Consider the following 23,539-nt stretch of genomic DNA (forward strand, 5'->3'; position numbering starts at 1 on the left):
CAGACGTACAAAGCTCGTGGCCTTTTGTTACATCAACGTGCATAGTATTGCATACAACATCCATCCTCTGCTTTGGAGCAGCGAACTTCATCTGCGACTCCCTTGCTGTACACCGGATTGGCAGGCTAGTAGTGCCGCACAGTGGGCTGCGCTACAACGCGACGGACGCGAGGATCACATGCCCTTTCAGCAAGCGTTGTCGATACTTTTGCAGGGAACGACAAATGAAGGTAAGCTACTTTGTTGGAAGAGTCGTTGAACGTGCGTTAACATATTCCAGAACTAGTACACCCCATACCCAGCCCGATTGGCAACTACATCCTTCTCCATGCACTGCTTCAACGGATCCATGTAGTCAGAGAGCTTTCCTTCCCCGCCACATCACCTGCAACAATCTCAGCTGCAGAGCTGCAAGTCATTGGCCGCGCACTCCGCGCATGGACGTCTCTCTGGCAACAGACCCCAGAATCAATGCTCGACCCCAACAACGAGAGCGGGCCTATCCCTTTCACATCCAGCGCTCTGTTGGTGGTAGCTTACGTGCGGCTTTCGCTCGACATAGGACCATACCGCCATCTAGAGTCGCGCGACACCGACGTCATAGCCAACGGCCTAGCAAACCTCCCAGACATTGAGCGCAACGACAATATACTATCAGCCCTGTTGTACTCAACCCATGCGCTCAGTATACCCGTCAGATTAGGTATCGACAGGGTTGCGCGCAGCCAGGCGTTCTTCTGGAGCGTTCAGCATGCCATATCGAGCTTCGAGTGCGCAATCTTCCTTGGTAAATGGCTGTGCTCTATTCCTCGTCCATTCCGCGAAGAGTCGCTGTCGCGATCTGAGCATCGAATCCTTCACTGGGTGAGATGTATCATCAAAGAAGCGTATGCGGTGATTGACTTCGAGGATGCTGAAGAGACTGATGGTTTCTTGACTGTACCCAGCGAGCCGTTTGCACTTGGTCTAGCTGTGCTGAATATTTGGTCAAGGTTCTTTCGCGGTAACACGCAGTGGCAGTTTGTTGTGAATCTCGGGTTGAGCTTAGAGAAATACATCGCCAAGCTGGCTTGAACTATATATCTGTTCGAAACCCACAGCCCATCATACCTTATCATTGTGCATCTTCTCATCATGAGCCTTGACAGTATCCATAACCTCACCATCCCCATCAGCAAAAGCCCTATCCCCGAATGCAATCGCAATCTCCTCAAGCGAATGATTCGCCGTCTCAACATAGTAGAAGTGCGCCAGGCCCGCGGAGAAGAGACAGAACCCTGCGATGACAAGGTAAAAGTACCCACCGATTCCCGCAAAAGCGTCCGGTGAAACCATGCCGATGATGAAGTTGAAGACCCAGTTTGACGTCGTCGCAAGCGCCATGCCCTTACTGCGGCTGCGGAGCGGGAAGATCTCCGCAGGTAACAACCATGGCATTGGACCCCAGGTGAAACCGTAGACAATGTTGTAGAGCATGATGAAAGCGAACTGGCCGTTTGCGCGTGTCATGATGGGCATGGAAGCTTCTGTGAAGGCGCAGACGATGCCGAGAAGAGCGGCCATGAGGACACCGCCAAGGATGAGAAGCGGCTTGCGGCCCCAGCGGTCGGCTAGCCACCAGGTTGCGACAGTGGCAGCGGTGTAAGGGAGTGCATTTGCGGCGGTGTAGAGCAGGGATTTCTCGTCTGAGAAGCCGGCGCTGGAGAGGGTGGAGGGGAGGTAGAAGGATATGATGTTTATGCCGTTGAGCTGAGCGAACATTTGCACTGTGACGCCGACGATTGTGCGTTTGCGGTAACGGGTGAACATTTCCATCCAGCCAGCCTTTCCGAGTTCAGCTTCGTAAACGACGGCCTCTTGGATCTCGAGGAAGACCTTTCGCACATGCGGTGCGTCGGTATCGCCGCTCGAGTGGAGATCTGCCACTGTCTGGAGGCTTTCTTGCATGAAACCGTTGTTTGCGAGCCATCTTGGAGTCTCCGGCAGGAAGAATGACATGACCACCAAGATGAACGAGAGGATAATCTGGATGATAAACGGCCCCTGCCAAGATAGCGCGTCTGGAAGCATGAAGTGGAAGCCATAGTCAACCCAGCAGGACAACATATACCCTGCGATCAGGCATGTGTATTCGATGCCGACCATGAGACCTCGAGCATGCGGTGCCGCGATCTCAGTCTGGATGATAGGAACTGTCATGGATAGGAAGCCAACTCCGAAGCCTTGGATCGTACGTCCAATGACGAAAGTTGCGAAACCTGGGGCGAAGATCTGGATAAAGGCGGAGAGGAAATAGATCAAGCCACCGAGGCGGACGGTGCGCTTGCGACCGATCATGTCTCCGAGACGTCCGGCGATGAGAGCACCGACAGCGGCAGAGGCTTGTAGGCAAGCAACGGAGATTCCTGTGATGGATGGATTCACGGCTGCTGTGCTACCATCTGCGCCGCCGTACTCGCTGAAGAAACGCCTGACGAATACTGGGTTAACCAGTAGGCCAGACATGATACCTAGCGGAATCAGTATTGTTGATCAACATGCAAGTACCCGGACACACCTGAGTTGTAACCAAACAAGGCATCACCAAGACTACCAAAGCCACATGTTGCAAACAACAACGTCTTGCCCTTGATAGGATACCTGGCCGTGATCTTCTTCGGCTTTAGCTTGCTTTCAAGCCATCCTTGTTCGGCAGCGACCTGTCCAGCTATCTGCGAGGCACGTTGCTGGATGTTGGCGCTCTGACTGGCGACTGAGTTACTACGGGCAGCCATATTCTCAACCAGTGTAGAACAAGAAAGGAGTAGAGAAGGAATGCGTTTTATGGAGCACACGGAGGAGATGCGGTGGGATGATGGAGAAATCTGGGGAAGCCTGGCAGCTTTATCGTCCCCAGATTTTCGCAGTGGAGCGCATTCGGCATCATCGCGTGTAGTCAGGTCATATTACGGTTCCGGTCCTAACGTTGGCCCTGCAGCGACGAAATTTGGTCGGCATATGCTAGTGTGTTTCTCGAGAAGTTGATCAACGCTGTAGCGCTAAGGGATGCTTTGCCAGCCAATCAGAAGCGCTCTTCTCAAAAGCCGCGGAACCGGTGCTGGGGCAGAAAACTCCGGGCTGGCGGCTCCGACTCGTGAACATCGGAAGGTCAGCAGCCTGCATGAGCCGCCGGAACCGTGCTGCTCTCGCTCTCGCACTCGGGCAAGAATGCCTGGCCGGTAATATAGTCAGAGCATCAGGATGGACACATCAATTCTAATCATTGCCGTACATTGTGTTTCGCAGTAATGGTTTCTCCAGCTGATATTCGCGAAGCAAAGAACTCCGGGTCTTTGACGCTGCCAGAGGACCAATGCAAAGCACCGATCAACACGTCCTTCGTCCTGAGCCCATCGAGGCAGTTCTCATACGAGGATGGACCAGTTCCGAGTCTTCCAACTCCTAGGCATGTTCGCGTAAGGATTGTGGCTACCGGTCTTTGTGGTTCTGACGTACGTATCGCCCGCTGTGGTCTGTAGTGTGTTCATCAACGTTGACGGCGATCTAGGTACATTACTGGCAATTTGGGCGCATAGGCAGATATGTAGTCGAAAGCCCAATCACCCTCGGTCACGAGTCTGCTGGTATTGTCGATGCCTGCGGATCAGATGTCAAAGGGCTGTCCGTGGGCGATCGCGTCGCATTGGAACCTGGCGTAGGATGCAACACCTGCGAGACATGTCGCAGCGGCCGATATAACCTATGCGAATCGATGCAGTTCGCTGCTACCCCTCCCTACAATGGCACGTTATCGACCTTCTACTGCCTACCCGAAGAGTGCTGCTACAAGCTGCCGTCACACATATCCTTCCGTGAAGGTGCCCTCGTGGAGCCGCTAAGCATAGCTGTGCATTGTTGCGGACTCGCCGGAAGTCTTCAGGGCAGATCTGTGGCGGTATTCGGGGCCGGGCCCATAGGCTTGCTGTGTTGCGCTGTGGCACAGGCTTTCGGCGCTGCGAAAGTCGTGGTTATTGACGCAGTGGCCCCCAGGCTGAGCTTTGCGACCGACTTCGGTGCCGACGACGTATACATGATGGAAGCTGGGTTTCCAGAAACGAATGCTCAGCAAGTTTTGAAGAAGGCTGGCCTGGATGCAGGGTTTGATGTTGTGATCGATGCAACAGGAGCAGAGCCATGCATCAACTGTGGTGTAGCTGCATTGAAACGCGGTGGAGTCTTCGTTCAAGCTGGGCTGGGCTCTCCCAAGATCGCATTTCCAATCGGCCAGATTTGCGACAAAGAAGCTACGCTCAAAGGAAGCTTTCGATACGGGCCAGGAGACTACAAGCTTGCCATTCAGCTACTAGAGTCCAATCGTGTTCAACTAGATAGTCTTATTACTCATGAGTTCGCGTTCCCAGATGCGGAACAGGCTTTTCAGAATGTTGCGGATAGAGTCGGCATCAAGTCGCTCATATATGGACCAGGCATCGACAGGGCGTTCGCAGAGGGTCGCACCGAGCAGCACACGCGTGTGTCTGATCTCCCGAGGCTCTAGTGTATGATGCGCTGAACACATATCGCAATCACGAAATTGCTGGAACTGAGACGCGTGCCCACCGAAGAGTGTTTGTGATGCGACAGCTAGAATTGTGGCTCGTTCCAGACGGAATCCCAGAACCAGTATAGGCCATTGCCAGTAACATCAACACCGTTATCATCGCTGATCCAGTCCAGCTCGCCTTCGAGGTTCAAGTCTCCGGTGCTAGCATTTGTCCAATCATTGTGTTCGCTAGGCAGGTGATTCATGCCACCGTCGTTCGTGACCCATTGCGGGACATAAGCTGTGTCGTCACGGGAGACGTTGTCGAGGGGGGCGGGAAACACTGTGAAAAGTAGGTGATTAGATTCGTACGCAGCTTCGGGGATGCATCAGTCTTACCTCTCTGTACTGACGCCATGCTCTCGTGAACGCGCTGCATGCTGTCAACTGTACTCTGTTGCTGTCTGTTGTGTCCACTCGCTGGCAGTTGCGTCGGCAGACGAAGGGTATCTTCGACAGACATCTGCGCAGTCCCGGTATGCGATCTTGTCATATCACTCTCGCCAAAGATCGCATCTGCTTCTCTGCGCAGTAGCATCTGGATGACGTCTTTGAGGACCGCATTACTCTGCATCGAGAGCTGTGTCCTTTTGCCGAGTAGCTCTTGCAAGCGAAAGATGCGTGTGATGGTCCTTTTCACTTCCTGTGCTCTGTCCGAGAGTGGATCAGACAGCGCCAACACAGCCATGACGATGGCGGAGTTGAACAGATTGATAGCCAAGAAAGCTACCAGGTGGCTATCAGTGGCTAGTTGAGAAAGCCGTGGTAATTCAGTCACCTTCGATGTTCTCAACGCGGCGTCCCACCATTGCTCCGTGCTCGACATATGGCTTCTGTTGAGCGGGCTGGACTCATGAACCGCATGAAATGAGGATTCGGTGTTCGTAAGGCTTGCTGGAGATAGTGCGTTACCATGCCCGCTTTCCGGTTGCGTCCTGATTAGGTGGTCCACTTGTTTTGCGATTAACGGGCGATTGAAGATGATAAGGAGGTTGTCAAATGTAAGCTGAAGGGACAACGCCTGCAGCTGGTGCACCCGTGCGGTGCGTGATTGATCCATACTGCAGTCGGAGGCCATGTCGAGTAGAAGATGAGGCGGCAGACGTCGGCGCCACGCCCAAAGCTTCTCCGTCACGTCCGTGATCTGATCAGTGTATTGTGGTCCGCTCGGCCGTTCGTTGGGTCCCACCGCCCGCATCCCGAAGATGGTCTCGATGATGGGTGACGCGATCAGGTAGAGTTTGTTGAGCTCTCGTTGGTAGGACGAGTAACATATTGTTAAGTCGGCGTCTGGGGGGTTCGTTCTCCTGAAGTAGGGCGACTCGCATACGTCAATCGGATGGTGTGTATTGCAGTCCTTCTCGTTGATGCCGATGGGTCGTCCGTACGTAATGGAAGCGAACCTGGTCAAGTTAGCTAATGATGCTACAGTATACGAGGAGGCTCAGACTCTGTACTGAGGTCCTTCGCATCTTCAAGGAGGGGCGCATTACCGGTCCCATGTGTAGATAGTCCACCAGACTCTTTTCCTCTCTTCGACATAGTGAGGGTCGCCTCGTAGCGGCTGGCGGTGGAGGCCGATGGCTTGTGCTGTTCGGATGGTTGCGCCTAGTAACGCGAAGGATAGATTAGGCTTCCCGTGGTAGACATAGTAGGAGCCGAGCAAGATACACGTCTGAACAGACGAGATGGTACTCTGGTCCATCAGTTCAGCCAATTGGGAACCCGCGCCTTGAACGAGGGACTGCGACCAGGCGCGCCAATCCTCATCTGGGAAGTCCGTATCCACGTCCTTCTTGTGAGACTTGTACCATGCTCCCATCCCCACAACTGTAGACAAGAGGAGGAGGAATGACTTCTGCGACGGATAAGCAAGGCCATCCTTGATAGAGTCGAGTTTTGGCCGGAATCTTGGCTCATAGATGACCAAGCTAAACCAATGCACAGAGTCGAAGTACTCTTCCAAGAGTGTCCGCATCATGTCGATTGGCGGCAGAGAATGACCGAGAATAGCCGTTATAGGGCGTCTCTGAGTGCGATCCAGACGAGACGCTGGGGCTCTGCCATAGACATTGCCACCCGGTATAGCTGATGTAGTCCGGCTCAATGTTGGCTGACTTCCCAGTCGGTAGATCTGGTGCGCAATATCCATGGCTGAGTTGGCTTCACCTTCTGCGATACTGGCACGCCTGCTCTCATCGCGACTGTTGCTTTCTGGATCTATGTTTTGATGCGTACCTTCATGATGGTGAATTGGAGCCTGCGGTTGCTCATGTGAAGCTTCGCTGGAGGGGCCTTGGGTGCGTCTCCTCTTCGGTGCGCGTGGAACTTCGACATTGCTTACAATGCATTCGACGTTTGCTCGAATGCAGAGCGCGCAAGGGCGCGATGTGTCGCACTTGGATACTCAGTCGGCGGCGCGCGTGACAGGCGGTGGGAGGGCGTGACTGACTCGGCTCTTATTGCGACGACACCTCTCACACGCCTTGCTGACCCTGGTGGGTAGCGGACGCCCGACAGCGGCATCAAGAGTTGCCGAAGACATTATTTGGGTGATGCCATGGATGATGTTGCGATGGAACGGGTGAGGGCGCGCACGCGTCAGCCACGCCAAGTCAGCTGCGGAGCTCGGCGAGGTTTGCACGGTCGCCGTCGATGCCGCTGCCAGTGCACTTTCGCGTCGTTTCCGCCCACCGATGGCATTTTCATCGCTTTGCGTGTCGCCGGCGCTTCACAGGTGATGAAATACGCAGTATTAGACAGCTCGCGCGCCTGATTCTCTCCGTCATTCCGCCTTGATGTTACAGATCCAGCGCTCTCACCAGCCTCATCAGGTCAGCACCAACAATCATCGGATATAGCACTATATCGCTTTTTTACATCACCGAGCGTGATCGCGGTCATGGAACGTGGTCAAGATGGAGACGCGCCATCCGAGGTCTTCGTGGACGAACAGCCGCCTGCAAAGCGACGGCGAACATCAGAACAACCTGCTCGGGAGGTGGGCTTGATGCGAAGCGTCCCTGGTGACAAGTTCACGGGCTTCGTGGGCAGTGCCAGCGGCATCTTCTTCATTAGGTCAGTCTATGGTGCGATCCGACGCTCTGCAGTGCCTACAGACGGCGAAACGCCCGGCAGCGACATCGTACCAGGCGAAGACGACCATCTCTCTCTAGTGCAACCGAATTCCTCCGGACGCTTATGGCGAGAAGCTGAGATCTCACACGGTCAGACCTCTTACATAACATTTCGCGAACTGGTCGCTTTTTCTGGAAGCTATTTTGCCAATTGGCACCCGTTCTACCCCTTCGTACACGCCACAACCGTCCTAGAGTACTTCGATTGCTGTGCAAGAAATGGCTTTCCCGATCATGGTGCTTCGGAAGACCTACAGCTGGTGATAGTGCGTTCGATCATGTCCATCTCGCTTGCAGACCATCGACAATCGCCAGGGCTACCGAGTACTCAACATCCTGCCTGTATCGTCTTTCCATCGTATGATGCTGCTGTAGATAGTCTCCGGACGATACTTTCTCGTCCCACGACAATACTCACGCTACAAGCCGCACTCAGTGTGCAGCTCTTCCTAGTCTCTATGCTTCGCTTGAACGCCGCTTCCCGTCTTGGAGGGCTGATTATGCGGATGGCTGTGCAGCTAGGGCTTCATCGTTGCCCAGCCAGGTTTTCGACCTTCACATCAAGCACAAAAGAGCTTCGGCAACGCGTCTTCTGGTCACTTTATGCTGTTGATCGGCTTCTTGCCCAATCCATGGGCCTCCCACTCGGCCTACCTGACGACGATATCGACGTCTGCTTTCCCCTCGCGGAACACCATCTGCAGACGCGCGTCGAGCCTCGTAAGTTAGGTAATGTCTCTTTTGTGCCATATCTCACAACCTGCAGGTCGTGAACTCCACCTGCTGCACCTGGTTGCCCAGCAAGCCAGGCTGCGTGGCGAAATCATCGAATTGCGCAACAAGTCGCTACACTACGTCCAGCATGATCCTGACCGAGCGACATCAATCATAGCTAAACTTGGCCAATGGTGGAACGATGTTGAGGACTACATCGACCCGGATAGCCGATGTGGCGCTTCTCCTTACGCGACTGTAGTGTTGACACTACTTAGACACGAGTTGATTATCTCGCTGTATCGTCCCGTCTTAGCTACCGGTAGTAAAGATGTCGCTTATAATGCCGCCTTACAACAGTGCATCAGTTCTGCGCGTAGCATCATCACTACCTTGCACACCGCTATCCAGGGCAAAGACGGGTCTGAAATGTATCATTACCAATTGGCTCTCCTTTGGCCCTCCTGCACCTGGGCTGTGTGGATCAGCACATTCATCATGTTCTACGCCGCCCACGAGGGCCGCATTGATCACAGCATCGTCATCAGGTAATCAATATCTCGAAATTGTATTACCACTACTAACATGTACAACCAAGATTCGCAGATAAAAGTCTTGACATACTTCAACACCTCACGCTACGCGGCAGTGCTTGGCCTGAAGCAAGCTCGGCGGCCATTCGCGACTTACGGGCTCGAATGCTGCAGAAGTCTGCTCATATGGTTTCTCGATACGACTCAGAGTTCGCTGGAGATGCAGCCCTTTCTCAGAAAGATGGATTGGACATACGTTCAAGCCTGCACGAGCAATCACTACCTACCCGCAACGACCATCCAGATCAAGTCGGAAGCCAAGGGAGGAATGACATCGATCCTCATCATGACGCGCAGTATCCACCATATAATGCAGCATTCGATTCCAGTGCGACGGGCGACCTGAACCACAATGCTACTTTTCTCGAGCACAACAGCTACTGGAACATATTCGTTGGAACGGAGGGTGCCAACGCTTCATCAACAGAGTACTCCAACGGCCTAGACCCTTTCTCTGGCTTCGACATCCCCTTCTGGTTCGATCAAGAGCAGCATTGGGATTTCACATAGTTTCAAGCGCCAGGATAAATTCGAAGTGCTGGGTGTGGTGGCATGGTTTGAAAGCGGCGGACTTTGTTTGTCCGCGTTCCCCCGCACTTACCCTTATCCAGCGCACCAGTGGCGAGCTCGGCAACACTCCCATCGTCTACGAAGTGTGAATATGGGGTTTCTTAGTCCGGACTATGAGGCTTAAAAGATACTGCGCGTAGAACCTCAAGAGATATCTACTAAGTGCTTACCGCCGTTACGATCACTCATTAGCCGTTACTTCCTCTCCCAACGCAACATTCCATCAGCCACCAACATGCGCACGCACTCTATTGCGACTATGGGCGCCGATGGCATTGGCCCTGAAGTTGTCAATGCCGGCGTACAAGTTTTGAAGAAGCTGGCAGAACTAGACGGCACATTCGGACTACAATTTGAAGACTACGACTGGAGTTCTGAGACCTACAAGAAGACAGGCCAATACATCCCCGATGGAGGATTAGAGAAGCTCAAGAAGCATGATGCGATTCTGTTCGGTGCTGTAGGTGCCCCGGGTATGTATCAGATGCTGAGTCTTACGCAATGTTGGTACTGAACTTCTGGCAGATGTACCTGACCACATCTCTCTCTGGGGCTTGCGGCTCGCGATTTGCCAGACCTTCCAGCAATATGCGAACGTGCGACCCACCAAGATCTTCAGGGGAACCTCATCGCCTTTGCGCAACGCAGAGCATGGCGATCTAGACTGGGTGATTGTACGAGAGAATTCCGAAGGTGAATATGCAGGACAAGGAGGCCGGTCGCACAGAGGCCAGAAGTGGGAGACTGCTACGGAGGTCTCGATCTTCACTCGCCATGGTGTGGAAAGACTTATCCGCTTCGCCTTCGAAACAGCTCAAAGTAGGCCAAGGAAGCAGATAACAGTCGTTACCAAGAGTAACGCGCAGCGCAACGGCATGGTTATGTGGGATGAGATTGCTGCTGAAGTCGCGAAAGACTTTCCTGATGTTAAGTGCGACAAGATGCTCGTCGACGCCATGACGTGCCGGATGGTACTTGATCCAAAATCGTTGGACACGATCGTTGCAACGAACTTGGTGGGTAACACCCAGCGTACGGTGTATTCACCTCGGCTTTGACTGACTCGTCCAGCATGCGGATATTCTTTCCGATCTCGCAGCCGCACTGGCAGGCTCCATTGGCATCGCTCCCACCAGCAACCGTACGTATTCTTCATTTCCACATGGTTGCATCCATTGCCCATGCTAAGTGTTACCAGTGGACCCCACACGCCAACATCCGTCCATGTTCGAACCGATTCATGGCTCGGCTTTCGACATTACCGGCAAGGGTGTCGCAAACCCAGTCGGAACCTTTTGGACAGCGTCTGAGATGCTAGCATGGCTAGGCGAGGAGCAAGCGGCAAAGAGATTGATGGAAAGCGTGGAAGCCATCACGGAGCGAGGCATTGCCACGCGCGACCTGGGAGGCAAGGCGTCGACAAAGGAGGTTACTGACGCGGTCTGCGCTGAGCTAGAAAGCATCTACGGTAAGAGTCAGTAGAAGCCAGGGTCGTGATGGGGTGGACCTGATGATGCGGCAACGTTAGCCGCTGACTCCAACCTGGTGGAGCGGACGTTGTCCGGTGCAAAACCTGACTCGTAGCCGATGCGATTGTCGTTTAGGCCTACAACGCCATGTGCGAGCCATTACGATAGCTTGAAACCACCATATTGTTAAGTTCAGAGATCAGCAACACCCGTCCACATCCGCGCATGTCGATCGTGGCTACGTTACCTTTGATGAAGCCACCACTGCCACGAAGCCATTGTTGGGACCTTATGTGAAGTTTAAAGCAGAGCCTCTGCCGATCTCTTGTCTCCCCTATGCGGTCGCACACCCAAAAGAGGCGACGATTGACAGCATCTCCATCGGTCCCATTAACCCGAGGCATGCTGGCATCACTAGCCGTCTGCAACATGAAGCAGTGGATACCTGAGCGACCAACCCGGAGCTAGCCCCCGCATCCTACCCATCCTTCCCCGCACACCACCGAATCATCATTCCCTGTATGCAGTCGCCCAAGCTCAACTGCCGTGGGATTAAGGCATCCCCCACCACCACCACATTATAGTGTCCGTCGCATCTTCGACAATTTAGGATTGCTTCCACGCTTCTTCCATCTATCTGCTGTGCGATCTAGATTGCTTCTTTGCATATCGTTTATCCTTCCACGTGTGCTCCCTTGCGCTACCATTCCAATCACACCACGGACGTAGAGTTACCATGCCTTTGGGTATACTCCAAGACTACAAGCTCGAACATGTCCCTGGGACAGCTCCGTTAAGCGAGCTTGGTCGCATTGATCTCGAGATCACGAACGATGTTGATCGCGGGCTGCTGAAGCATGACCCTACTGGGCAGATTGTGCTGGTGCCGCAGCCTTCTGATTCGCCGAACGACCCCTACAATTGGCCAAGATGGAAGAAGGAGATGTTCACCGTCGTCATCGCATACGGATGCGGTGCTGTAGGAGGTAGGCTCGCGACATCCAAACACCAGATACTGAGCTAATCGCATGTCTTGTAGCTGTCGGTCCGCTGCTCACACCGGCTTTCGTGCCTCTGGCAGAACAATTCAACGTCCCATTACAGAGGTTCACTCTGGGTTGCAATGGATCCTGCATCGTCGCCATCGCAGTGGGTAGTCTCATCTGCAACACCTTAGCCGTCAAAATCGGGAGACGGCCAATCTACCTCGCAACCACAGTTGGCCTGGCGGTGTCTTGTTTCTGGGCTGCGGAAGCTACCAGCTTTCCCTCTCTGGCGGCAGCCCGAGCTGTCCAAGGTCTTTGCATGGCACCGTTTGAAGCACTCATCCCAGCATCCGTCGGAGACATCTGGCACGTTCATGAGCGCGGATTCCGAATGGCCATTTTCAACCTTGGTGTCCTCGGTGGTATCAACCTAGCGAGTCCAATCGCTGGATCCGTCATCCAATACGGCTCTCACCGCATCGCATTGCACGCAATGGGCGGTGCTTTTGTCATCATGCTCATCCTCATCATCTTCTTCATGCCCGAGTCCGCCTACCACCGCCATGACGTCATCAACATCGACACGAGCTCCAAGACTGTGGAAAGTGACGCGGTTGAGAAGGAGAAGTCCGCCGAACGCGTCGAAGACTATGCGGTCCAGTCGTCTGTCTCTTCCGAGGCCCCATACCCTTACGTCAAGACCCTCATGCCATGGTCTGGTTACTGGGACCATGTCTCCTTCTGGCGCACATTTCTACGCCCCTTTGTGGTGATCATGAGCCCGGTAGTCATGTGGGCGACCTTGCTCTTCACCATCTGCGTATCCTGGCTTGTCTTGATCTCCATCACATTGTCGCAGATCTTTTCCGCGCCACCATACAGTTTCTCCGTGAGCGCGGTTGGCGCAACGAACCTTTCCTCGTTCGTGGCGTCGTTGTTGGCCACGCTGGTAGCCGGTCCGATCATCGATGGTGTGGCGAAGTGGATGTCGACACGCAACAAGGGCACTTTCGGTGAGTGCAGACAACCCAAGCTGTGATTACAAGCAACTGACAATGCTTTAGAACCTGAGTTCCGTCTCCCTGTTATGATAACCTACCTGATCTTCACCGCAACCGGCTTCTTTGCTTGGGGCCAATCACTCCACAACCGCGATCCGTGGCCCATCCCAGTCATCGTCTGCATGGGTCTGATCAACCTGGGTGTTCAGTTAGGAACTACCGCCGTCGTAACCTACGTCTCCGACTGCCATCGCGAGCAGGCCGCCGAAGCCTTTGCCATCATGAACTTCGTCAAGAACCTTTTCGCATTCGGCCTGACGTTCTACGCCAATGACTGGATCGCGGTACAGGGTGTGAGGGACGCGTTTTATGTCATTGGTGGAACCACTGTCGCTGTCACACTTTGCACGATTCCAATGTACATCTACGGCAAGCGTGCGAGGAGTTGGGTGAAGAGATGCGGAGTACTCGATAGTGTTCTCAAAGCCGAGTAGAGGATCAATCGTGCGACGAGAAGAGCCTGCGTGTCTCGTGAGCGTTTCCTAATGTATTCCAAACTCTAGAATGTATTACCGTAGCAATATTCCTCCAACCTCTCGATCGTGTCATACGTCCAGTGCCGACCACGGCCTGATGAATGGCCAGCATCGCCTTCCGAGCGTAGGCTGGTCCTGCGGCTGCCGACAATCGGCATGTTTGGTGGTTGACTCATGTGACTGAGAACGAGCCGCCTACCTGACTCAGCCTGACTGGCATCGCAGCAGCATCTGCCAGACACTCCTCTCGAGTCCTAGAAGTAGTTTTCTTGCCATCTTGCTGGATCGGTGGGAGCTCGCTGCATGTTCGGTGCCATAGGCATTTCGCATTCTTTCAGTTGCTGCAGGACTGACACCGGTGGGGATGTATCGCCGGGTATCTGGCGAGAAGCGTGCGCACCACTATTCGGTCGACCTTCGGCTGTCCCTGATGTCTTGCGCGCTCCATCGCTATCAGGGACAGAATTGCTGTGTCTCGACGGAAATACTTCCGGGGGTGCCGTCTCGCGACACTGTGCTTGTAGCCAAGCTGTCAACTGCTCGGTCGTCTGCAAAGGCAGGCGCTTCCATTCTTCAAGCTTTTCTGCTTTTGAACCTTGTCGCTTTGGTGCGTGCGATGATGGATGTGAAAGGCTAACGTTGTTCAACAGTATTAAGTCTTGGTTTTGGACGACAGTGAGTGTTGCGGAGAGTGCAGCCTCGGTGTCTGCCAGCCGCTTCTCAAGAGCAGTGATGTATGCGGCTGGAAGACCTCGCTTACCACCCTCTTGATAGTGGCATGGCAGCGATGATGTCTGGCATTGAGAACAGCATGGGCTGTGTTGGTTAGATGAAGTTCTGCAGCTGGCATGCGGGCTACCCACAGCTTCCGATCGCACTTGCACTTCTTCGATCTGCAATTCTCGCATGCAATGGCATTCAACTGAACCTCCAGATCGCAATGTCAGTGTATGTACCACAGTGCTGGACGAATTCGCGCACCGCTTCAGTCATAGTGGAATGACGATGGAAAGTGTTGGAGTTTGAGGAGGCTGGAGCTATCGGGAAGGTGTGGCTTGGTGATCTGTGCGCCACGAGGGAAGCCGGCCCCTAATGGCAGGCGCGTCAAGCCCTTCACGTCATCTCTACGACGCGACAGCATCTACTTCAGAGCTTGAAGCGAAATACATTACGAAAAGCAATGCTGCTGAGCAGAATGCGTATCGTGGATTGGTGCAAGCTCCTGCTGCAACCCGCCTGCGAATCGATTGCCGTTGCGCTACTACCGCGCAATGTCTTCCGCCTAAAGAATGCCCGGATTTTTGGCCCGCCAGTCCAGCCTCTTTCGCACTTCGTCGCCCAGATCAGTCAAGAAGTTGGCGACGCTGTGCGAAAGAACTTGTGGAGGGGCAGGAGATTTTCCCCCGCATTCAACCTTACCTGTTGTACCACGGACCGCGCCATACACGGCTAGTGCTGAGGTCCATGTCGGGCATCGGGTCATTTGAGTCCAGCCCTGCATACACATCCACGGACCTGAGTACACGGTTTTGATATTGAAGCTGACGGTGTTGAGTAAGGCAGACTATCATAACACGGCATTTATCCGCACGGCAGAGAGAATTAGCCTCATATTTCCAGGTATGGAGCAATGAGACTTGGTGGTGGTTGTATCGTCGCAAGACAGGCATTCGTATTCCCTTTGATCAACGGTCATGCTTCACGATGAAGGATGCGTCAACCGTACCACCGGGCACAAACCCCGCAAAGCCAAGAAGAAAGCGAGGCAGATCCAGCATCCCTTTGTCGGTTCGACGGTTCCTTGAACCGGTGAAGTGCTTGGCTTCGAGTATGTAAGTTGAAGAAGTGCCATCCTGACGCTACACTGAGTACCTATCTCAACCGGAAATATCATGGCACCAGCAGTTGCAGGCCCTGGTGACGGTATTATCGAGCGTCTGGTCGCCGCCGATACGGTACGATGGTGGAACAAGCCAAACCTCCGACGTCTCTACCTATTGCTGGTACCTTTCTGCTTCTTCATTGAGTCTACTTCTGGATTTGATAGCTCGATGATGAATGGAAGTAAGTCGTTTTTACTACAGCGCTGCTTGAGATGAAACACTGATCCAGTATACGTCATCAGTGCAAGCTCTCCACTACTGGCAAGAATACTTCAATCATCCCAAAGGAGGCCAACTCGGATTGCTTGTCGCCTGCTACAACCTCGGCGCTATATCGAGTATTCCGTTCGTTTCCATCGTGTCCGATCATCTTGGAAGGCGGAAGAGTATCGTCTTGGGGTCCACGATTATGATCATCGGAGCAGTAATGCAGGGCTTGTCGCAGAACCGTGAGTACCTTCAGCACGCTTATTGCATTCAGAGATTCTTGTAACTGAAACACATGCAGTCGCCATGTTTATCTTCAGTCGAATCTTCCTTGGCCATGGTATTGTCTATGCAATTATCTCCGGCGCCGCTCTTCTCGGCGAACTAGGCCATCCCAAAGAGCGACAGTTCCTAGGTAGTCTCTTCAATGCATTCTTTGGAGTAGGCTCAGTTCTCGGAGCGGGTATAGGTGAGCAATTTCCCTCCACGAAAGGTAGATGAATGCATACTAATCTCGGCCCCGATGTATAGTCGTGCGTACGCTGCTGATCCCAAGCGATTGGTCTTGGCGCCTCCCCTCCATCCTCCAAGCAGGCCCTTCTGTTATCCAGATCATCTTTGCTTTCACGGTCCCGGAAAGCCCTCGATGGCTGGTTTCGAAAGATCGCAGCGAAGAAGCTCTTGAGATCTTGATCAAGTACCATGCTGAAGGCGATGCATCGGCTGAGCTACCTCACCTTGAGATTGCTGAGATCAGGAAAGCCCTGGAGTTGGAGAACGAATCGCGACAACGTGGCTGGGCCGAGCTCTTCCAATCCAAAGGCATGCGACACCGTGCCCTTGTCGCCGCCGGCCTTGGCATCTTCGTCCAGTACAGTGGCAACAACCTCATCAGCCAATACCTTGTGCCTATCCTGGAAAAGATCGGCATTGAAGATAGTCATACCCAGGTGCGCTACAACGTCGGCTCAGAAGCATGGGGCTTCCTCATGGCGCTTGTCATGGCAACTGTCACACCCCGATACCCACGGCGCAGGATGTATCTGCTGTGTGCGAGTTGCTTATTGTGCGTGTATACCGCTTGGACCATTGCTCAGGCTCGTAATCGCCAGACTGGATCTAAAGAGACAGGCTATGCGGTTCTGGTCATGATCTTTCTCTACAAGCCCGCCTACAACATCGCCTACAATGCCCTCACATATGTCTACATGGTCGAAATCTTCCCCTACTACGTCCGAACCAAGGGTCTCTCATGGTTTCAACTCTTCAATCGTTGCTCCGTCATGCTTGGATCCTTCACCAATCCCATCGGACTGGAAGACCTTGACTGGAAGTTCCTCTTCGTGTACATCGCTTTGCTGTGTTGCGAGATTGTGTTCATCTACTTCCTGTTCCCGGAAACGTACGGAAAAACATTGGAAGAGCTTACTTTCTTGTTTGAAAGTGAAAAGGATGATGCCGATGCGCTCGCTGCAACCACCGCCAAGGTCATGGGTCAGGATAGCAACGCCATCGAGCTTCATGAAGCGCCAGACAAGAAGGCCTAAGTCGCAAGTAAAGTGGTGGCTGGGACTGAGGTCGATGGATCTTGCAAATGACGTTGCATTTGGCGCTCACAAGGCGGGTTTAGAGGCCGCTTGGAAGTGAGCCGCATTCCTTCGAGCGGGTATGAAACGGTCGTGGACGAAAATAGTGGAGATGGAGATGCACAATTTGTGGCTGTTCAGCACAAGTCAGTGTTGCTCGCGGTCGTCTCCGGTAATGAATCATGAACTAGTTCTCCCTTTCCCCGTGTAAGATTTTGCATCGCTCATTGTGGCTCGCAATGAACACTTCGGGGTCGTGCAATATTAATGAAGCCATGGCTGACATCAGCTCAACACCTTTGCAATGTTACGTCTACTCGTTCAACGTTCCGATGTAGCATGCGGCGCAGCAACATATCAAACCATACCTTGCATACAACGCCTGAAGAGGCTGGAAATTGCGCGGATCTCCACTTCCATCATAAGTTTGTTTCGACGACACAACGCACCAATGGTCCGCTCTTCTATGCGACCATGACACCGATCAAGCGACAGCGGCTACAGAAGACTGATCTCCGACTGATCGGGACTTGTGGGGTATCTTCCGAACGAATGGGAATCTGGCGGCTTTGAAACAACAACAGATGGGCATAAGCTTGGCCAGTGAGGGTACGCAACGATCGCAATGCAGCCTTGATAGCCGCGACCCGGCAGACTGGATTTAGCGTACGCCGGTGTTAGTACACGTGTCAGTACTAGAGAACACCGAATCGCATGTTCAGCCTCAAGCCACCGTAGTATCAAGTCAGTAAGCGAAGTGTTGGTTGTAGAGGGAGGGCTAGCTAAGAGGTGTCAGACGATGGTCCATCATAACACACCTGATATGCTTCGGCTACTCCAGAGGAAGGCAGTTGTCACGCTCCTGCTTGACACTGGGAGACGCCGTCACGTGAAGCTTGCTTCATGCATGCATGCGTTGTTTGCTTTGCACCGAGATGCCAAATGCACGATAGACGCGACGTGGAATATTCGAAAAATAGACGCATGGCTAAATATTCCGCGGCGCTGATAGGTGGCTATTAATAAGTGGGGTTATCGGCCCCGCGCTTAACGATAGCGCGACCCCGCTATCTGAACCCCCAAAAATTTGTCGAAACATCCCGATGCCGTCGTTCCCACCACCTCCACAACCACCCACGTCGCGCGAGTTCACGCGATACCTCCGAGGTTAGAAAGTGGCATCGCCATTCGCTCACCGAGCAAAACCAACATGTTTCCCCATCCCCGCGCTCCTTACATTGGCTGCAGCGTCCGATGAGGCTCGAAGCGCTTATACGACTGTGCCTCATTGATGCATCGTCATCGAAACGTGACCTCATGGAGGGGCCAAAAGCTAAGAATACGCCTAGCTGCATATGTTTTAATACCACAGCGGCAACGAGAATACGCTAGCCTAGCCATGCGGCCATCCCAGCGGTTATACACATGCTCTGTACGGCTACACCCACAGCGGTGACCCGGCTTGACAGCTCCCGACGCCCGCGCCGCACGTAGGTGTCGTGGAAACGGCCTTCAGCCGCCTTTCTTGGCACACTTTTCTGGAGGTTGGGTCTGGTCCTTGCGGCTAGCTCGTGCCGTGAATGGTGCGTTTGCTCGGTAATGCACCGGTTTCCAGAACGAAGGCATAGTTTGCATGTACGCCGCAGTAACAGTGCTGTTTGATGTTTCGAGCAGGCTCCAATCATGGAAATGGCTTGTGGAGGCTTATACTGCAGCTCGATGTTGTTATAGTATGGCGATGGTAGGTGTGCACAACGTATCTGCAACTTCATTCCAGTTTGGCATTTCTACCTACCAGCCATTTACTGTTCCAACATACACATTGTCACGTTTATCTTCTGGTCTTGGGAAGAGCAGGTATCCTTGCCACGCCTTCTCCAATGCCGTATCCTATTACCATACCAGGCTCGCCCTCCAACATGTCTCGACCAGAGCGCAGCCCTATGCACTGGCCCACCTTTCCCGACATTCCAATCTACCTCGATACAGGTAACAATCGTGCGGCAGCAAAGTCGTATGGGACTACCCCAACAACACCTACAACGCCAGAGATCTTGCCTCAAGGTCGTCCAACACATCTGAGTCCAGCCCATATCAATGCCCCACCAATCAGCCCGGCCGAGCCAAGTCCTACCACCACTATTGAGACATCATCCGATCATCGCTCCGTGATCTGGCCGATTCCAGAACCGCCTCCAGAGGTCATCACTCAACAGCCTCGCCGCCCACTACTTCGTTTCTTCCCCACGGATCGACCGCGTGTTCGACTCGATGAGCCTTCGTCTCAGGCTCCACAGATGTGTACGGATCCAGAGAAGCAAGACTATTCTGATCACAAGTCTCGCTTTGGTCTTGGTATCAGCGACGGCCCGCCCAGGCCACCTTCCATCCGGATACAGCCACCACCCTTCGACAACGAGAAGGTAGAACCGGCATCGAACATCGCCCAGCGTATTGAGGAGAAGCTCTGGACCTACAACTCTTCGGGTAACGTCGTCGAGCGCTGGCTTCTTGAGATCGTCAGTTGGTTGATTAGTGCTGTGTGCATGGCCGCAATCATCGCGGTTCTGGTTGTTCTCAAAGACAAGCCCTCCTCCAAGTGGCCTTTCACCAGTATTGGACTCACACTGAACGCGTTTGTTTCAGTGCTCTCACGCATCGCCGGTGCCGCACTCCTGCTTCCTGTCGCGGAAGCACTCGGACAGCTCAAATGGAGTTGGTTTATACGAGGAGACTCGAAGAAGATGTGGGATTTTGAGATGTTTGACAATGCATCACGAGGGCCGTGGGGCGCCTTTCTGCTGCTCATCCATACGAAAGGCAAGACCATTGCAGCTCTCGGTGCTCTCGTCACTATCTTTGCCCTGGCACTAGATCCTTTCTTCCAACAGGTCGTCAGCTTTCCAGAACGCTGGACATTACAAGATGCACACAGTTCCGTCGCGCGCACTGTACGCTATGAGCCCGAATTCGGAGTCGAATATCAGAACGGGGTACCCATCGTCCAGCTAGATACCGTGATCCAGAGCGTCGCCGACCCTTTCTTCCTAGACAACGGAACAAAGCCAATGCCTTTCGGCAATGCTAGCAGAGCGGAAGTACCCTTATCTTGCCCTAGCAGCAACTGCACCTGGCCGAGTTACGAGACTCTCGGAATGTGCAGCCAGTGCGTGGAAGCGCCTGAACTTCTCAACTTCACGTGTATGTTTACGCGGGTTGACTGGACCTCAGGACTCAACTCGACAGAGTCTTCTTATCCCAACGCCACGGTGTGTGGGTACTTCCTCAACTCTACCAGTGATACGCCAATACTTATGTCTGGTTATATGCTCGGTGAGGATGGGAAGACTAAAGGCGAGGCCTTACTCATGCGGACTCTGCCGCTGACAACCAACTACATGCGCGATCCTCTTTACGGAGACGGCTCAGTCAACTTCAAGAACATGCGCAACTCGATCGTGGATGCTTTGATCTCTAGTTCCACGAACATTGACGAAGTCTATGCCGACAAGATGCCAGCACTTCATGAGTGCGTAGTATCTTGGTGCGTAAAAACGATTCAGTCATCATACTACCTTGGCACATACAAAGAGGAAGTCACTCAAGTGTTCCTCAACAAAACGAAAGGCCCATATCCGTACTACACCTATGAGGTGCCGGACGACGTTATCATGACTGATTACATCGAAAACGTTACGATATCCGCACCACCGACAGCCCAGAACTTTTCGGAATTCGGATGGGGTGTAAACAATAACACCCACCTCTACGCCCTTATGATCTTCGATCGCATCTTTCCCTCGTTCACGAGCGTTACCAACGCGTCTGCCGAGCCACTTCTTCGATGGAGGACGGGTCATCCGACGTATGTTAGAACAAAGATTCTAGACTTCAACCCGTGGTTATTACCTAACAACATCACACACCACATGGACAGGATGGTTGAGTCCATTACCAATGCGATTCGATCTTCCACCAGCAGTGAGTCGGTATTCGGTCAAGCTTTCGACAATGAAATCTATGTAGATGTGCGATGGGCCTGGTTATCACTACCACTCATCTTGCTCTTCGTTAGCTGTGTATTCCTTGTTTCTACAGTCGTCAAAAGTGCTACTGAGAAAGGCTCAGTGAGTATCAGGAAGAACTCAGCGATCGCGACATTACTCTATGGTCTTCCCGATCATTATCAGAAACGACTGGCAAAATCCGATTCAAAGGGTACCCCAAGAACAAGAGCAAAGAACTTGAGAGTCAGATTGTCTGCGACGCGAGGTTGGAGAAGTTCAGGGAATGTATTCACGCCTCTTACTCCGAAGGCGCCACCGAACCTACCACCACCTGGGTGGATCTAAAGCCATTACCGCACCCGATAGCCGCGATTGGAAGAGCTACCAGTGTACAAGTTGCCGTAATCGTACGGTCAGAATACAGGAGAATGAAATCGGTTGAATGAGAAAGGAAATACAAACATTATCTTCTGCTACACCCCGGTGCACCTGCCATATGCCGACTTCTTATTTCAACGCGACGCCTCATTCACACTCTCGGCAACGTCACGCTTGCTGGAGCCACCTTTCGGGAAGCCGATCGCACGCCTGCTGGAGCCACCCTTGGGAAAGCCGATAGCACGCTTGCTGGAACCACCCTTGGGAAAACCGATCGCACGCTTGCTGGAGCCACCTTTCGGGAAACCGATAGCACGCTTGCTGGAGCCACCTTTCGGGAAGCCGATAGCACGCTTGCTGGAGCCACCCTTGGGGAAGCCGATAGCACGCTTGCTCGATCCACCCTTGGGAAAGCCGATAGCACGTTTGCTGGAACCACCCTTGGGGAAACCGATCGCACGCTTGCTGGAGCCACCCTTGGGGAAGCCGATAGCACGTTTGCTAGAACCACCCTTGGGGAAGCCGATCGCACGCTCGTCTAGATCTTCTTCGGCATCGTCAAGATCACCTTCGCTCTCATCGACCACGACATACGATGCCTCTGTAGACACCGCTTCGGCTACTGGTTCTCTCCTGAGAAGACCTCGGAAGAATGTGGATACGGAAGAATAGTCGCGGCGCTCAACAGTTGGTAGAGGGCTGATCTATCACAAGAGTTAGTCGCTGGGTGCGAGGTCTTAAGACATGAACGGTACATACGTTGCTTGTTGGCATTGGTGCAGCGATAGCCGGAAGTACGGCAGACGCGATGAGAAAGATAGCGCGTGCGTGCATGATGGTGGGGTTGTTTGATGTGTCGGGGAAGATTTCGTTACGTTGTGGAGTCTAAGACTGTAGATGTTGTCTTGGTAAGAGGAAGACGATGGTGTATACAACAGAGTCTGTCAAGGAAGAGATGGTATGCCTGCTTGGAATGGAACTCAAGAGGTGGGAACCTGCGATGCATTTAACCACGGTCATGGATGCAAGACAACGACGCTCTACGGTGCATCACACAACACACTCATTTCCACTACCCATCCACGGCGCTTCAACCCGTTGCGACCCTCTCTACGATAACCGCCTTGGAAGCCACCGTCGCGACGCAGGGTGCATGGGACAAGCATACATGCTGCTCATGCGATACGGAACTTGGACAATCATTGGGGGGAATGTGGGAGAGCATATCGGTTGGGGTACAGATTCGGCAAGCTGAAACGCAAAAACCGATAGTGACTGGGACACAAGGCGTTAGGGTCGAAATCATGGATGTCCGGCAACGCGATGTGATGGAGCCAAAAGTCCCTGGCAACGTCGTCACACTGACTTATCACATTCGAAGCGCTGCGAGGCTCTCTCCAAGGCGATCCTCTAGACATACGATTTCTGTGAGTCTGAACCATCACCTGCGATTTCAACGATTCCAGAACTCTTTCTAACCAATCGAAGGGGTCAAGGGGTGCAAGGTGGCTTGGCGGCGTTTTCAACGTACCCCTGGAGCTGAAGCGATTGGTTCTGCATCATCGGTACCTTGGGCCTTCAAACCGGCCCGGCGACCGAATCACACATTACCCGCACACGTGATGCTTGCAGGCGCTACGCTCTCTGCGTCATTTCGCGATTTTCGTAGATGTACAATGAAATCTGATGCACGAAAGACAACGTTGGAAAGCCACATGCTAGAATGGATTTTGGTATCCCTTTCGCTATCACCATACTCACATCACAGTTTCTACGCGCATGCAGCCTGTCCGGGAGTCATCGTGATATACATGACGCGTCTTCTCCACTCCACACCTGTCGCGTTTCTTGTGTTACTAGGGACCTTGGGACCTGGTCAGGTAGGCTGCA

General features: G+C 53.2%; 9 protein-coding genes across 9 annotated transcripts; 6 read left to right on the plus strand and 3 right to left on the minus strand.

Annotated features, from left to right (window-relative positions):
- Positions 1-471: 471 nt before the first annotated feature.
- On the plus strand, positions 472-1,074 carry J4E88_003707 (uncharacterized protein; the record flags this gene model as incomplete). The annotated part of the gene is made up of 1 exon (XM_049397355.1): positions 472-1,074. The coding sequence occupies one exon, from the start codon at positions 472-474 to the stop codon at positions 1,072-1,074; it is 603 nt and encodes a 200-aa protein (XP_049256743.1).
- Positions 1,075-1,104: 30 nt separating this feature from the next.
- J4E88_003708 (uncharacterized protein) lies at positions 1,105-2,774 on the minus strand (the record flags this gene model as incomplete). The annotated part of the gene is made up of 2 exons (XM_049397356.1): positions 1,105-2,510; positions 2,558-2,774. 2 exons carry the CDS (start codon positions 2,772-2,774, stop codon positions 1,105-1,107), a joined length of 1,623 nt encoding a protein of 540 aa, XP_049256744.1.
- A 640-nt stretch (positions 2,775-3,414) lies between these two features.
- J4E88_003709 (uncharacterized protein) lies at positions 3,415-4,537 on the plus strand (the record flags this gene model as incomplete). The annotated part of the gene is made up of 2 exons (XM_049397357.1): positions 3,415-3,455; positions 3,595-4,537. The coding sequence occupies 2 exons, from the start codon at positions 3,415-3,417 to the stop codon at positions 4,535-4,537; spliced, it is 984 nt and encodes a 327-aa protein (XP_049256745.1).
- Positions 4,538-4,623: 86 nt separating this feature from the next.
- Positions 4,624-7,127, minus strand: J4E88_003710 (uncharacterized protein; the record flags this gene model as incomplete). Its single annotated transcript, XM_049397358.1, has 4 exons — positions 4,624-4,865; positions 4,922-5,985; positions 6,076-6,980; positions 7,035-7,127. 4 exons carry the CDS (start codon positions 7,125-7,127, stop codon positions 4,624-4,626), a joined length of 2,304 nt encoding a protein of 767 aa, XP_049256746.1.
- Positions 7,128-9,687: 2,560 nt separating this feature from the next.
- Positions 9,688-11,078, plus strand: J4E88_003711 (uncharacterized protein; the record flags this gene model as incomplete). Its single annotated transcript, XM_049397359.1, has 5 exons — positions 9,688-9,692; positions 9,789-10,069; positions 10,122-10,612; positions 10,668-10,737; positions 10,795-11,078. 5 exons carry the CDS (start codon positions 9,688-9,690, stop codon positions 11,076-11,078), a joined length of 1,131 nt encoding a protein of 376 aa, XP_049256747.1.
- A 723-nt stretch (positions 11,079-11,801) lies between these two features.
- Positions 11,802-13,546, plus strand: J4E88_003712 (uncharacterized protein; the record flags this gene model as incomplete). Its single annotated transcript, XM_049397360.1, has 3 exons — positions 11,802-12,051; positions 12,105-13,064; positions 13,116-13,546. 3 exons carry the CDS (start codon positions 11,802-11,804, stop codon positions 13,544-13,546), a joined length of 1,641 nt encoding a protein of 546 aa, XP_049256748.1.
- A 1,934-nt stretch (positions 13,547-15,480) lies between these two features.
- J4E88_003713 (uncharacterized protein) lies at positions 15,481-17,225 on the plus strand (the record flags this gene model as incomplete). Its single annotated transcript, XM_049397361.1, has 4 exons — positions 15,481-15,652; positions 15,714-15,920; positions 15,980-16,147; positions 16,210-17,225. The coding sequence occupies 4 exons, from the start codon at positions 15,481-15,483 to the stop codon at positions 17,223-17,225; spliced, it is 1,563 nt and encodes a 520-aa protein (XP_049256749.1).
- A 1,777-nt stretch (positions 17,226-19,002) lies between these two features.
- On the plus strand, positions 19,003-21,717 carry J4E88_003714 (uncharacterized protein; the record flags this gene model as incomplete). The annotated part of the gene is given in 3 exon segments (XM_049397362.1): positions 19,003-19,009; positions 19,170-21,391; positions 21,403-21,717. The coding sequence occupies 3 exon segments, from the start codon at positions 19,003-19,005 to the stop codon at positions 21,715-21,717; spliced, it is 2,544 nt and encodes an 847-aa protein (XP_049256750.1).
- A 66-nt stretch (positions 21,718-21,783) lies between these two features.
- Positions 21,784-22,483, minus strand: J4E88_003715 (uncharacterized protein; the record flags this gene model as incomplete). The annotated part of the gene is made up of 2 exons (XM_049397363.1): positions 21,784-22,353; positions 22,409-22,483. The coding sequence occupies 2 exons, from the start codon at positions 22,481-22,483 to the stop codon at positions 21,784-21,786; spliced, it is 645 nt and encodes a 214-aa protein (XP_049256751.1).
- Between the last annotated feature and the right edge of the window lie 1,056 nt (positions 22,484-23,539).

The sequence above is a fragment of the Alternaria novae-zelandiae genome (assembly GCF_023758075.1).
Source record: "Alternaria novae-zelandiae strain BMP 2774 chromosome Unknown scaffold_6, whole genome shotgun sequence".
In the NCBI taxonomy this organism is placed as follows: Eukaryota; Fungi; Ascomycota; class Dothideomycetes; order Pleosporales; family Pleosporaceae; genus Alternaria; species Alternaria novae-zelandiae.